The 15,263-nt window shown below is 43.4% G+C and overlaps 1 protein-coding gene across 1 annotated transcript; it reads right to left on the reverse strand.

Moving 5' to 3' along the window:
• Positions 1 to 334: 334 nt before the first annotated feature.
• On the reverse strand, positions 335 to 11,928 carry FAM210B (family with sequence similarity 210 member B). The gene is made up of 3 exons (XM_048820718.2): positions 11,249 to 11,928; positions 7,442 to 7,617; positions 335 to 4,519 (listed from the first exon to the last, which is right to left on the reverse strand). Exons 1-3 carry the CDS (start codon positions 11,726 to 11,728, stop codon positions 4,303 to 4,305), a joined length of 873 nt encoding a protein of 290 aa, XP_048676675.2. The 5' UTR covers positions 11,729 to 11,928; the 3' UTR covers positions 335 to 4,302.
• Between the last annotated feature and the right edge of the window lie 3,335 nt (positions 11,929 to 15,263).

The following is a 15,263-nucleotide window of genomic DNA, read 5'->3' on the forward strand; positions in this document are numbered from 1 at the left end:
ATGTGATGGGCAAAATGGAAATAGAGTATTATAGGAAAATTGGGAAAAAAAGTCATGTTACCACAGGATTGGATCCTGCTGTCAGTATACACTGGACCCTGTGTTCAATTTCAGGGGGTATCTGCAGTCACTGGTCCACACCTGACTGTCAGTCTTCACTTTTACAAGATGCAACTCTACTTAAGTGCTGCTGTTTCACATGCAATAATTTGCCACTGTACATTCCTTTGGTGTTTTGGAGTACTGCCATTTTTGCAATTGTATACATATGACTTAGGTTATAGAACTGCAATACATCCAAGCCTAAGAGATTTCTTACTGGAAAATAAACAACTAGAAGGGAAAAAAATATTTTATTGTATTTTCTACCAGTGTTGCCAATTCTATAAGGCCTTTGCTACTATTTCACAAACTAATTCTGTTTTCACATTTCTAAGCTTACACAGGAGGATTCAGAAATTCAAAATATATTTTTGATTTAAAATATATTGCAAAAATGTTCATCTAAACAAAGGTCACAAATGACAGTTTTTACAACCAGATTTGTCTAATTCAGAGGTAAAAAAATAGTCTCTCAATCTCACTTAAAGGGGACAAGTGCAGTTTAATTACAAATTAAATTAACTTGGCACGCTGGTGATTTTTAAAGTGAATATTGTTTCCAGAAACCATAAAATCATGACTGCATTACAGGAAGTAACAGATAGAAGGACTGGAATGCTATTTGTTTTTCTAATAGTGATAATAGAAAAATACACATTTTACTTAGAAATGAAAGAATAAAGTGATATGACAATTTGAATATTTTAAAAAGTAGGATTTTTTGTATCTTGCTATATCTTTAGTATCAAAGTGACTTCTCTGATCTTGAGTACTATTGCACTCTCTATAAAGCAATAGGGAGCCCATCAGAGAAAATGGCTCTATTATAAATAATTATGGGAAAGGGAATAAAACCAAAAATGTTTCCTTTAAGGAAATTTAGACATTCTACTCAAGGTCAAACGGATTTATTTTTTTTTAAAAGGCCCCGCAATGTTTTAGCGGCTAGCAAATCACAGGAGACTAGGGAAGTTACTGTTGTGAGGAGTTAATAATGCAACCACCACCACCACCTTCAAAGGTTACTTTAAAAATATTTCAATTTTATCCAGAAAGTCCATTATTCAGTAGCATCACCAGAAGGCAATTTCAATGAAAAACTCAAAACATTCCAGCAATTAAACTAAAATGAAACGTAAACTCTGCTTGATAAGTTGATCACAAACTAGCTTACACACCATTGCAGGGATGTGAGGCACCCCATTTTGTCTCTGCACAAACTACCTGCATCATGGGTCACAATGCAAGAGGGAATGCAGCCACCTAGGAGCAGCTAATTCTCTCTCCTGGCCAGGCAGTGAGTCAGCCAGAGCAGCAGAACAGGTGCAGAAGGTGATTTAAGCTACATTAGAAAGAAGGCTAGCATCTTACATCTCCCATGGAGCAAAGAGGAAGCAGGGACCACACTGCAACTCTTAGTCACAATATGGCCCCTGCTCCTGGGGTAGTGCAGTTATATGCTGCCCCTTACTCAGGGCAGTTTGCAAGCTGCCAATCTAGCCTTAAGTCATCAAAATCCCTTGAGGTGTACACAATAGCTTATTTTGGACCCAGTCTTGGGCACTCTGTATTGCATGGCTATATGTACATACTAAATTCCACTTTAGGATAGGAACATTGTCACAGTGATAAAATATTTAAGAAGTATTTTTCAACTGATTATTTAAAAGGATAAATAAGTTAGAATTGAATCATCATTGACACATCCTTAGTTCTTTGCACTTTCCTCAGCTTGGAGGATGTAGGTGAACTAGTCTGTTTATAGTCCATTTCACTTGCATTATGCTGCAGTGTTTGTTTCACCAACACTGCAGAGGAAAATCCAGATAAAGCTACTGAAAATATTTCTATTTAATCTCATAATTAATATATATTTCTAAATCTTGGGCCTAAAACTACCAAGTGCTCATTTAGGTCAATCTGACTTAGGGCAAGTTGACACCAGTGTTTTTCAAAGTTCAGGTAGCGACCCAGTACTGAGTTGCAGCATGTAAGGCTCTGGGTCACCTTGCTCAGCACCCAGGGACATTACAAGTCCCATCGTCAATGCTGCCCAGCTAAGGCAGGCCAGTGACTACCTATTCTGACACTGCGTTGTGCCCCCAAACCAGCCAGCAGCACGTCCGACTTCTAGGCAGGGGGGCCACAGGGCTCTGCACACCGTCCCTGCGCTGAGCACCGGCTCCGCAATCCCATTGACTGGAAACTGGCCAATAGGAGCTGGGGAGGGGGGTTGGTGCTTGCGGGCAAGAGCCACGCGGAGCTGCTTGCGCACCTCTGTCTAGGAGCCAGACCTGCTGCTGGCCGCTTCTGAGGCACAGCATGGTCTGTGGTGCCAGGATAGGCGGGAAGCCTACCTCTGCATCCCAGCTGCACTGCTGACTGAGAGTCGCCTGAGGTAAGCCCACACCCCAATCTCCTGCCCCAGCTTTGAGCCCCCCCAAATCCAGAACCCCTTCCTGCACCCCAAACCCCTCATCCTCAACCCAGAGCCCCCTCCCACATCCTGAACCTCTCATTCCCAGCCCCACCCAGCAGCCCTCACTGCAACCCTCTGCCCCAGCCCTGAGCCCCTCCCACACCCCAACCCCCTTATCCCCAGCTCTGCTGGGTCGCGGGCATCAATCATTTTCTTCAACAGGGTCCCCAGACAAAAAGTTTGAAAACCACTAGTCTACACTACAGGATTAAGTCGACCTAAGTTACGCAACTCCAGCTATGTGAATAACATAGCTGGAGTTGCTGTTGCTTAGGTCGACTTACTGCAGTGCCTACACTGCACTGGGCGTAGAGTTTCTCCCATCCACTTACCTTATGCTTCTCATTCTGGAGGCGTATCGGAGTCAATGGGAGAGCAATCTGTGGTTGATTTAGCAGGCCTTTACTAGACCTGCTAAATCGACCCCCAGTGGATCAATCGCCACAGCATCGATCCACAGTGTAGACATACCCTTATTGTGACTTCACGGTAATACTTCTGCAGTGCAAGAGCAATGTAGCACATGGGTAAGTTTTTGGAATTTACTGCAGAGATCAGAACTAAGCTTTTTTTTTCTGTTCACATTAAAATAGTTAATATGCACTCCATAGTAGGTAGCTCAGACCTGCAGATTTCTTGACCTGATGAATTATAGACATTGCAGCAGTTTGTAGAAACATGCCATATTGAGTTGTGAACAGCAAGCCAAATTGACAACTCAAACATCAAAGGAAATAGCACTTTAAAATGGTATCTGATGTGAGCTATGCAATAAAGAGTCTTAAAAGTATAGATCACTCCCATATTAAGTCATGTTAGTTTAATATAAGAATCAAGTGACTAGCTAGTGCATTCAACAGTCTGCAGAATTATAGCATATGGACTTCAGGAATGTATATGAGCTTCTTCTGCAGGGGCTGAGAAACTGCTACAGCTTGTTTTCAGTTGTAGATATGTCTGCTAATACAGGGCCTGATCCACCACATTGAAGCCTATGAGAGCCTTGCCACTGACTTCAATGGGCTTTGGATCATGCCCACAGACTGAAATTGTGGTCCCCTTGAAGTCAGTAACAGAACTTCCATTGATTTCAGGGGAATCAGGATTTCACCCAAATAGTCTACAGCACTCTAGTATAAATAAGATTCCAGTAGGGCCAGCTGCTAGTCAACCAGGAGAGTGAGCTTTTAAGTGATGCTCAGCATCCATACAACTTAGAAGTATGGAAGTACAGCATGGCCAGAGTGCCTTTTCAGAGCAAGAAATTATTTTAAAGGGGCAATGGATAAATACTAAGCACTGAGTTTGTGTATCAAAAGAGGCATTCACATGATAGGACAGAGTATGCTTCAGAGAATAATTAAATGGGAATTCAATCTTAGTTTAGTTCCTGAAATACACTATTATGAACTAGTGCTGCACTGTAGCAAGTGTGTTTCACCAAGAAAAAAGTAAGGCCCAAATGGCTGAGTTGTAAAGAGACTAAGATGTATGTTCTAAACAGTTTCCTCATTGGTAGGTAAGTGCTTATGTTATCACGGGCAGGAGTTTTCAGATACCATTTTAACAGGGAAGGGAAGGGAAGGGGTTAACATTTTCCTGAAAGCAAAAATGTGAGATGAGATCAGTATTAACATGAGTCCAAATAGGGCAACTGCAGTTGCCCGGCACTTTTAAAAGCTATATGAACATGACTTTTTAAAAAAAAAAAAAAGATTTCATCATGGGTTTGAGGCAGGAGGTTTGAAGAAACCAATCTTACGGAAATATCGGACAAGGAATGGCACAGAAACTAAGGTAATGCTGATTCGGACTGGAGCAAACACTTTGTGAATAGCATAGGCCAACACAAATGTGCTTGTACCAGCAGCCACTTTGGATTGCACCAATGCTTCATTGAATCCAAGTTTTAGGAGAACTGCAGTCATGTCCACACCACTGGGGAGGGAAAAAAGGAAAAAAGAATTTATTGTAAGAAAAAAATATATACATATCAAAAAGTTGTACCAGTTCCCTTATATTAGTAAAGAGATCTTTTGTTTACTTCGGATAATCTGTGTACTGATGCTCCTGTTCCCTAACCGAACACCTACCTTGGTTATTAGCAGAACAGTGTTAATGTTTATGTCATTACTTAAAAAGCAGTTAAACAGTGTGCCAGATTCTGATCTAACACAATGGATGAGTTTTCTAAAATGGAGCCACTCTAGGTTTATACTGCTCTCACTGAGATTAGATTGCAATCTTTCTGAAGATTCCAGAGGCCCATGCTGTTTGACATTTCCCTTTTTCTATGTAAATCAAAAGCCTAAAGCACAGATGCATTAAGAAATTAAAATTCCAACAAAGACACTAAACTGTGATTGACTTAAAGAGGCACCATCAACTAGAAATCTAATCAATTATAAATTGTAATTTGAGGTATTACATTTGTCTCTGAGCCCTCCCATACCTCCTCACCAATTTTTGTGGTTTTACAAGTTTAATTTTTCTCCTCTCCTATTGCTGTGTGAAAGGCCCACACAACATACAGAAACTGACAAAACACAAAGTGCTGTCAAATGCACAGTGTGATATTTTTGACAACTTCAGATGATGCCTGTTACAAGAGTAGGAAACAACTTTTCAGACTGAAGTGTGATATTTTTCCCCTCCCAGGTTGGTGTCCCTATAAAACCAAATACCTTCTCATTCATCCCCCTTTTCTCTGCTTTCACAATTGTATAGCTGCAGCGTCAGCCCAGTAGTCAGATATGTCCCTTATGGTTAAAAAAAAAAAAAGAGAGGGAAAAAAAATGTAGGGCTGGAAGGGATCTCAAGAGGTCACCTAGACCACCCCGACAGGTGTTTGTCTAACCTGTTCTTAAAAGCCTCCAATGACAAGGATTCCACAACCTCTCTAGGTAACATCCCTGTTCTATTATTCTAACTTCTGAATTAAAAAAATTGCAAGTTTGTAAATAATCTTTACAAGATTTAAAGTTTAACCAACATGCAAAATGAAACAGACCATCAGTAAATCTGACCTAGAGTAAGACAACAATACACCCATACATAATGCTGAAAGTTCGCTAATAGATAAGTAAAAAGGCTGTTTGAATGCTAAACAACTTCTGTAAAAACAGACCAAAGGAAAGAAAGAGGGACTTGTCTCAACTCCTGCCATCGATCAGTCACATATACATTGCAAACAAGGAAGCCACAACTATTTTCAGTTGTCTAGAATAGGCTCTACATTCTGGAGTATTTCCTAAATGACATTGGAATGGTCCATTTTTCCCCACTGCACTTCTCGCACTTGGCCATAAATAAGGCTTAATAGGATTTGATTTACTTCCTTAGTCAGTGGTAAGCATCAATTTCACCTGACACAGAACTCAAACAAACAAACAAACAAACAAACAAACAAAAATCCATCAACAGTTGGCAAATGCACCTAGCACCTACAGGAATCTGGTGTCACTGGCCTCACAGCCATGCAGAGAACCCTCTGCAGTCCTGGTGACTCACTCCCTGGCCAGGAGTCATCTCTGAGCAGGAGCCCGTTCAGCAGCTGGGTGGCATCCCCCTAGCTGTGGGCTCCTTCTCCTCCTCATGGCTCTGGCCAAAGGTCTCTGCTCTGCCAAGCCAGGACCACAGCCGCTCCTTGCACCCTCTTGTCTCAGGCCTCTCAGCCACACAGAGAGCCCCCTGCAGCCTTACTGTCAGGGATACCCTAACCCTCCCCCCTTTATTTCCTACAAAAATGTGAAAATTAAAAAATAAATAGTTACAAATAAAAAAATTCTTAAAAATAAAATTCAATATTAATTGTCAAACTTACAAAAAAGATCAAATTCTGCTGTGCCTACATGTAAAGGTACATGAATTGTTTTGTAACAGGGGAGTTATGTTTGTGCAGTGCATGAGGGATCTTTGCTGCCACCATGTGCTCTGTTCCTGTAAATAATTATATACATTTCTAAAAATAGGACATGATCCCACCAAAAGCCATGTACAAACTTCTCTTTCTCTCTCTCTCCTCCCTGGTTGTCCCCCTTCTGTTTATTTTTTTAATCCAGTCCTGTATTTGTTTTAATCCTTCTGCAGTTATAGGCAAAATTCTAACTGGTGCCTTTCAAGGAACCTACCAGCCTACATTATTCTTTTGCTCTCCTTCCTTGCATGCAAGTCCCCGAGTAGATCTCCAGAGTAATCAGGGCCGGATTTACACCTTACATATCCCCAGGGACATCATCTTCAGCATGCCCCCTGCCTACAGGTGACCTTTGTGTTTTCCATAAAAAAAAAAAAAAAAACCTTTTAACCCTCTTAATTTTTAGGCACCCCTAGGCAAATGCCTACTGTGCCTAATTGGAAATCTGCCCCTGAGGGTAATCACCTTGTTTTGGATACAGTTCTGTTTTTATTTGATTTATACTGAATTAAAACACAACAATCTTCAGCTCCAGCACACGGCGGTGGCTCTCGGATCTCCACAGCTCAAGCCAGGGTTTCATTCAAACAGCACGTCCCCAGAACACGAACATAAACTGCCTTCTGGATGACTGCACTGACACACTCCCTATCCTCCATGCCCCCAGGTGCAGAGCAAGGTACATTTTAAATGCAAAACCTCATCTTTATTCTTGCTTGTCTCAATACAGACTGGTCCTAAATCTGCAGCTGCTCCGTACATGGATCTCCAGTTGGATGCCATGAGACTTCTGCACATAGAGCTGTCTGCTGTTGTGTCTCAACATTGGGCCCCGACTAGTCTCCAGAGTTAAGTATTGCCTCAAAAATCCCTGCCTACTTGATATTTCTTATTTTAAAACACAGGATTACCCAAGGCCAGAGAATCTGCAAGAAAACCCGCACCTTGAAACAGCCAGGTAGAATATTCCCAAAGACATTAATGAAATTCCAATGTGGAATGAAACTCCTACAGCGCCGTACTCTTTAAAAACTTTTTTCAGCTGCTGGGATTTGTTGGGTTTCTTCTCATCCTCATCACTGGGATCTGTGACTTCCTTTTCAGGGGATCTACTTGTGTCCTATCCAAAAAGAAAACGATGATTTAGAACAAACACTCACATGACACACAATGTCCAGGTTCCAGTTAATTGTCTCAAGCTACTTGTTGAGAAACAAAATAAAGCACAGAATGCTATGCCATGCTGTTCTTAGGTGCTTTGGATAGGGGGGCAAAACAAAGATGCACAGTATTAGGTGCAATTTACCCCATGGAAGAGAGTCCACACAAGGTCCACATGAGCCATTAACCTACGCTTAAGGGATGCACTGAGTTCTGTGTGGACCCCAGCACTAGGGCAAGTTTTCCTATTACAGAATAATAAATATAGACAATCTGATCCTGAAACTGACTCAGTTCAGGCAGAGTTCCACCCACACAATCACTTGTAGGATAGGATACTTAGTTTGCATGCCAGAGTGATTTTGCTTTGTACCTCAATCCTCAGCCTCAGAGTGCAGATCCTTAAAGAGCACTGTATTGCCAAAGGCCAAGTGATTGGTAACATAGAAAGCTCATTGGACACCACATATTGAGAGACGTCAGCCTAAAATAATTTACCCCTGGATGAGGCCCAACATTTTAAACTCTTGTAAATCACGTTCTGTGCATCAGCAACACAGAGAAAGAACCTGAGAATTATTGCTGTAGCTTGGTAGCAATGAACAGCACTATCCTTCCCTGGCTGAAAAAATTATATGCTAGCACTGGTTTGGCTGCCATTGACAGACTTCTGCCTCAGCCATTGCGGAACCCATTTCATTTCTTCTTCTGGCATTTCTATAACAGAATAAGGTTTAAAATAGAATTTTCATATTAAAAGCATGTTTCAAAGCAACCTGATCCTAACCGTGCTAGATTGGACAGAGTCTTGGACTTTATCTTGTCTTAACTCCAAAGGAAATGTTGGCCAAGACAAGAGCGAAAAACCTTGGGACCTTTCATTTATTACTGGACAAAAGGATGGACAGAAGGGTTCCCTCTTCTTCAATTTACTTAATAGTAGGGGTGCCATTCTGACAGCCACTGAGACTGAAGCCCCCTGTTTATTTACAGCAGAGGCAGTGCCATTGGATGCTTCCCACCAGTCAATGTGCCTCAAACCTTGACCTGGATAGAGGAGAGAATATTTCAGTTTCCTTTGCCCATTCAGTCTTTTGACTCTCTCAACCTGCCAATGAGTAGGCCCAGTTAAGCTCCACATTATATATGCTTTCAATTTATCGTGCTAAAGGGTATCTCAGGCAGTCATCATACAATCAGGAGAGGATTTTCGGGAACTCCAGGCTTGTTATATGAAAGCCAACTCTGCAAAATGAAATCACAGGATCTGAGATATAGCCTGTTCTTGTCACCCAAGTGACTTCCATGTCTTTCATTTTTGCTCTCACTAATCTAGGGCACTAGGCTAAAATACATTGAGGGAGCTTCTGAATCTGTATTGGCAGTGAGGCAAGAGATTTAGCCAGTACCATGTTAGCAGCTGTTTATGACGACTATCCATGTGGTCATGCCCTGTATATCTACTTGCTTAGTAAAGAAAGCTCAGAGAACAGAATTATATTCTATAACATCTCTGTAGAAAGTCTATTTTTCTTGGACCCAGGGAGTCCTGTAATGCCAGAAATCAACCCACCACAAGATTAAGGTGCTCAACGTGTTTAAGAATTCAGCAGTGACTGAAAGCAACCAAATGCACAGAGTTGGTCACAATCCTGGAGCTGAATCCCCTTGCCCTGGTCATGCATCTGGTTGATGAACTGGGGCCTCAGTGAGGGCAGATCCATATTAATGACATTTTATTTTTAGATTATTGTTCTGAGACAAAGGAAATTCAGTGTTTACTTGTAGAACCAGCCCTGCAGAAATGCAATGAATGAAAAAAATATTTAAAAGGCTTAGTTAAAAAAAACAAACCAAAAAAACCCAAACACACACCATATTAGAGGGACTACTTTGAATTGAGCATCTGTAGTTATATGATGTTCTTTAGCAATACCAACAGGACTATTTCCCCCTAAACGAACACAAAATCCAACTGTATTAAGAATAAAAAAATTAGTATGGTCACAAAAGGGTCTCAAACAACAGCGTTTAATCTAAAAAGAAAATACATATGGATAATGGTGCAGTCAGTGGGTGGTCTGATGCAGAAGAGAAAGCAGCTCATGTCAAGAACTCTAAGTGATGGTTCTCATTCAATTCTCATGGCATTGCTCTCTTCAGCATTTCTAGTGAAAACAGTATCATTACTTCCATATTTTTCAGGGGCACTGTACTCTGGAATTCCCACTGATCTTAATGGGTACTAGCTGATGCAAAGCATCTCTGAAAAACCAAAGAGATGCATTTTTTATGGTTGACTACTTGGCCATAAAAATTAACCTGGAGCTGAACCTTCACATTTAGAAATTCTGGCACAAAGAAGTTTAAAAACACCCCTCCTCTCTCCCCAGCAAAAGAGGAAAAAAATTCCAAACACCCACATATAGTTCAGTCAGGTTGTGGAATTTTAAAACATTACACATTTTGTTCTAACGCACTCAGGTTGCATTCCTAACCAAGACCACTCCTTTTTATTTTATTTTTTTATTTTAAAGGTACATGTATTGAACAGTGAAAATACATGTGCAGATAACTAAGGAGTCCACACTCTGTCTTTGAACTGAAATAGGGAAGAGGATAAAAGAGATAAGAAAGACCGTTAGTCCCCCACCCCAGAACATTTTGAAGTGTCCTGCCCAGTGTAGTTTTAAGTGTCCCAAGTGACCGGGCCTCTACCATATACCTTGGGAAACGATTCTGCAGGCTAATAGATATCGCTTGCTGGAACATTCAACCTAAACTTTCCAACTGAATTTCATCCCTTTTCTCTTGTGTCTTAACTGTCACTTCGGAAAAACTGGGTACTTGAGATCTTCTATAAAATTCAAAATGTGCAGTCAGCATATGGCAGAAAGCGAGAATCCTTCTCCTGTATTTTATGATGTACACACACATTACAAGTACTAGAACCATTTCCTCTATTTTAACACTTTCTGTTCTTAAAACCTATCCTACAAAAACTGAAGCAGCTTGAAAACAAGCAATGCTTTTGGCCAGTGTGTGCGGACAAGACATCATTTTTTTTTTTTTTAAAAGAAGTTGTTTTACTGCCTGTTAAAACTGTGTCCAGTATGTGTAAGTCAGCACTAGCTATTACAACAATATAACTAGAAAGATTTCAAAGAACAAACAAACAGCTTCCTATGGGATGGAAGAAGAATATTTCCCTCCCTCAGTACCCTGCGGTGAGGCCATCTCCCCAGTAGTGACTCCTTGGCATCTCTATTCCCTCGATAGATCTTGAGGGTGATGTAGAAAATTAACCCACTTTGGACAGAAACACTGTAGAACCTGAGAAATTCTGGTGCACAGATTAGGTCCTTATAGTTAGGCCAGGCACAGCTCCCTTGCCTCTCAGTGGGACAGTGCCCTCCCACTCCAGACCCCACGCAAGATGCAGCTTCATAAAGCACCCGTGGATTGTATGGAATGGGAGGAAGCCTGGGGGGATATCGGTATGTGCCACTGATACACTGACACTACAGAGAAGCGAAACTAAACCCACTTTGCAAGTTGCTGCTGACTCAGCCTGAGTCACCCTCACCCACCTTCCCGGAGCTGCCGCGGCTGCTGCTGGGGAAGTTGCTGGCAGTTGCTTGCAGAGTTATCTGGGGCTGCAGATGGCTGAACTCCGCGTCCTCTTGCACCTGCTGTCTGTATCCGAAGCCCCGGCGGGGGGGCAGATAACCCGCCTGAGCAGCTCTGCAGCCGGCCCGGCGGCTGGGATCAGCTGGGGTCAGGAAGCGGAGGGGGCTTTGCAGGCGCAGGTCCCCCAGGACGAGCCAGCTGCACTCCCGTCGGAGGCTGGGTCGAGGCTCCCTCCTGGGCGGAGCCGCTCTAGCTTCTCCTCCGCCGGGGACAGCCTGCACCTGGCCGCCTAGGAACGGCGGGGCCCCCGCTGCTTGTCTGGGGCTGCTGCAGCCGCTGCCCACCTTGCTCCAGACGATGCGTGCGGTGGCTTGGAGCAGCGCCCCAGAGCCCAGCGAGCGGTGAGCCGCCGGAGGGCCCAGGTGCGCCAGCCAGGGCATTGCTGCACCAGGGCCCCTTGGCCCGCGAGCCCGGCACGGGAAGCAGCCCAGGCCCGCAGAGACTAAAAGAGCCACCCCCGCTCCAATCCAGGCACCCTCCTCCTTAAAGAGACAGCGCCCCCGCCTAGCGAGCAGGCCGGCAGCCCCGTTTGGAGCAGCCTCCTCCCCGGACCCTGGCGGGGAGGGAGAAGCTAGGTCCCCTCCCTGTTCCCTCCCCCGCAGATCGTCCTCAGTAGAGCCAGGCCTGGCCGTCGCTTCTCTGCACCTCTTCACCCCCCCCCCCCCCAGGGTACGCGCTGCAGAAGGGGGAGGGCTCAGCCCGGACTGGGGCGGAGGGGCCGTTAGGCGTGGGGCCAGCGAAGCCCGGGTGGGTTAGTTATGCACAGGCAGGAGCGAGGGTGCTGAGTCAGCAGCTGGCTCAGCATACCCCGCTCGTCAGCTCTCCCCGGGCACATTAATGGGGAGCGGAGTGAAAGGCATGGAGTTAGCGGAGGGTGCCAATGAACTGAGTAGAGAGACAGCTAAAGGGCTAGCTGGGTGGAAAAGACTCCCCCTGCCCCCCCAGCTGCTAATACTATAAGCAGAGGGGAAGGAAAGGCTGGGGAGGAGAGTAGAGAGTCTGAAGGAAGGTAGGACTAGCAGCTAATAATAAAACTGGACCCTTTCCCAGAAGCAAGTGGGGGGAAGCTAGTCAATATTGTGTGCAAGTAATACTCTAGGCTCCCTGGCACAGTGGTGGGTGGCTAGAACGCCAGGAGTTGTGGTGATCAGGCTAGAAAAGACTCCCAGGGCCTGGGATTCCATGACAGCACATCTCATGGCTGCAGGAATGCAGAAGGGAAGCCCACAGGGTCTGGGGCCTGTCTACAGCACTCCCTTAATTCCCAGCAGAAAGCCCTGTTGTTTGGGATGGTGTGTGTGTGTGTGAGAGAGAGAGACTGTCACCTTAAATGCAAACATCTGAATTTAAACATCACTGAGTTTGACAAAGAACATGGGAATAGCCTTACTGGGTCAGACCAATGATTCATCGAGCCCAGTATCCTGTCCTCCAACAGTGGCCGGTGCCAGATGCTTCAGAGGGAATGAACAGGGCATGGTTAAGGACTCATCATTAAAGGTGAATTACAAAGGGGAAAAAAACTGGCTTATGTCCTTTTTTGCTTCTTTGTGAGGTAGAAAGAAGTCCTGAAAAATATCTGCCTTAAAAAAAAAGGGGTGGAACAGAAGGTTTTGGAGAAGGGGTGTTGCTTGGTTTTACATTGGAAATTTAGGTGGATGAGTCAATGGCAGCTAGAAATCTAGTGAATTTATGACAGTGCCAGAGACTGCCATATGAGTAGTTGACAGTGAAGAGGCTCATGCAGAAGTGCAAGAGACAGAAATTTCACAGCAGCTGGCCCTAGACTGTGGAACTTACTCCCACAGAAGACTAAAAATGACCTCACTTTCAGAGCTAAGGCCTCTGAGAGTGGACCTTATATTTTAGTTTTCTTTCAGTACATATACACATACCCACCCATTGATGTACACAAAGAAACATACATTTAAAAAAATCCTTTACAACCTTATCAAGCTATTTGTCCTACCAGACAGGAGGGAAGGAAGAAAGAGGGAAATATTGTTATTGTCATGTCTATATTTAAATACATGGGAGGTACCAATGGAAATGTACCTAGGTGAACAGGTAGATAAAATGCTCCTGCCCTTTCATTTCTGGCATGGGACGTCACAGTACACATGTATTATCATGAATATTTGCATTGTGGTAGCATCTGGGGCCCTGTGACAGACCACAACCCGATTGTGCTAGGCGCAGAATAAAAAGATAGTCCCTGCCCCAAACAGCTCACAACATCTTTGAGATCCCAGTCACCTCCTTTCCCAGCAAAAGCAGGGAAAATTGGACTTGACTGCCTAACTGTTAATTCTAAGTTATAAATATAACAAGAAAAACAGGAAGTAAAAATACCATCTAGGTGTTACATAGCTCAGTTGGAACCTTAGGTCCTGATCCAGCAAGTTATTCTGTACATGTGGAAGCCAGTGCCTGTGTGGATCTCCATTATCTTCAGTGGGGCTCTGCATAGAGGGGTGTACAAGGTGTGCATACCGGGGGTCTGTCCATATGGAGTAATTTGCAGGATCAATGCCTAAACTTCTGTGATTTTTAAATGTGCAACCTTAACTTTATTGAATATAGTTCAGAGCTGGGCTTTTACACAGCACCTTTCACCCTGGAGTCCTTCATAAACAGAAATCACGTCACACTTTGCCCAAATGAATCTACCGCTGGGGTGAAAGTGGCTTCCAAATGGCACACACAATGCTGCTCCGAAACCCTGCATCACCATAAATTGTATGGAAAAACTTAATTAACCTAAGTGGTAAGCAGTGGTTCAGAAAGGTTTTTCTTCTCCCTAATGACCTATGTTCCCTAATGACCCATCCTTTCTTCCCTATGTGTGTTATTAGTTCTGTACACATACACAGCCCTGTACAAAAGGAGAACTGTGTCAAATACATAGGAGGTTTCCTGCCCAGAAAGGCTTGTAGTGTAGGAACACGTGCTGGAGCTGCACAGGACAACAAAGAATGCTACAATGCGGAAACAGCATGGTGGGTGGCCATTATCAGTAGGATGCATCACAGAGCAGATGGGTTTTGAAGAGTCTTTTGAAGGAAGAGAGTAGGAGAGCTTTGCATATATTAAATGAGCATCTGTTCCAGACATAATGGGCAGCAAACACTGTACGAGCATTTTAGTCCTTGGTCCATAAATCTAGTCCCTTTCTGAGAGCTTGGAATATGGATCGTTTCCAAGACCACAACTGTTTTTCCTATCAGGTTTCTCTGTTACTGCTCCAAAACATTTGCACATTTGCCCATCTACATAGAAGCATTTACCCTACGGGGGGACAGAGTTATTAACATGGTAGTGCCATCACGATTTGGCCTTACCTATGTGAACATAACCAGCTCATATTATAATGATGCCACTGAACTGTGGCAAAGCCCTGCAAATACCAGGGGCTTGTTTCTTATCTCATTACAGTGTAAATGAGAAGTAAATCTGTTGAAGGCAATGACATTTCATAGGCATAACCAAAATCAGCATAGAGCCCCGGGGTCTTACAGATTTGCTGTGTTACATACAGGCCAGGCCAAACCACAGCACTACCAAAGACTATTCTATCTAATCTTTTCTAATGATCAATCTATCCATCCCCATACATGTTCATCATCTATCTATCTATCTATCTATCTATCTTTGGTATTTTTATAGCACCTCTTACCAGATGATCTACATGGATCCTATCTGTGATATAAAAATTACAAGAGGAACCTTGTGAAGGTAGAACTTTTCTTTAATCCACTATTAAAACAATCACCTGTTTCTAATGTTTTGGTGATTACAGAAATTATTACATAAAGGGTCCTTTTATAGTTAAAATACTGAATTTGTGATGTTGAAAACTTTTCAGCTGACTAAGCAGTGCTCATACCCTCCTCTGGGGAGCTGGGGAACTTGTTG

Source organism: Caretta caretta, chromosome 13 (genome assembly GCF_965140235.1).
Source record: "Caretta caretta isolate rCarCar2 chromosome 13, rCarCar1.hap1, whole genome shotgun sequence".
Lineage (NCBI taxonomy): Eukaryota > Metazoa > Chordata > Testudines > Cheloniidae > Caretta > Caretta caretta.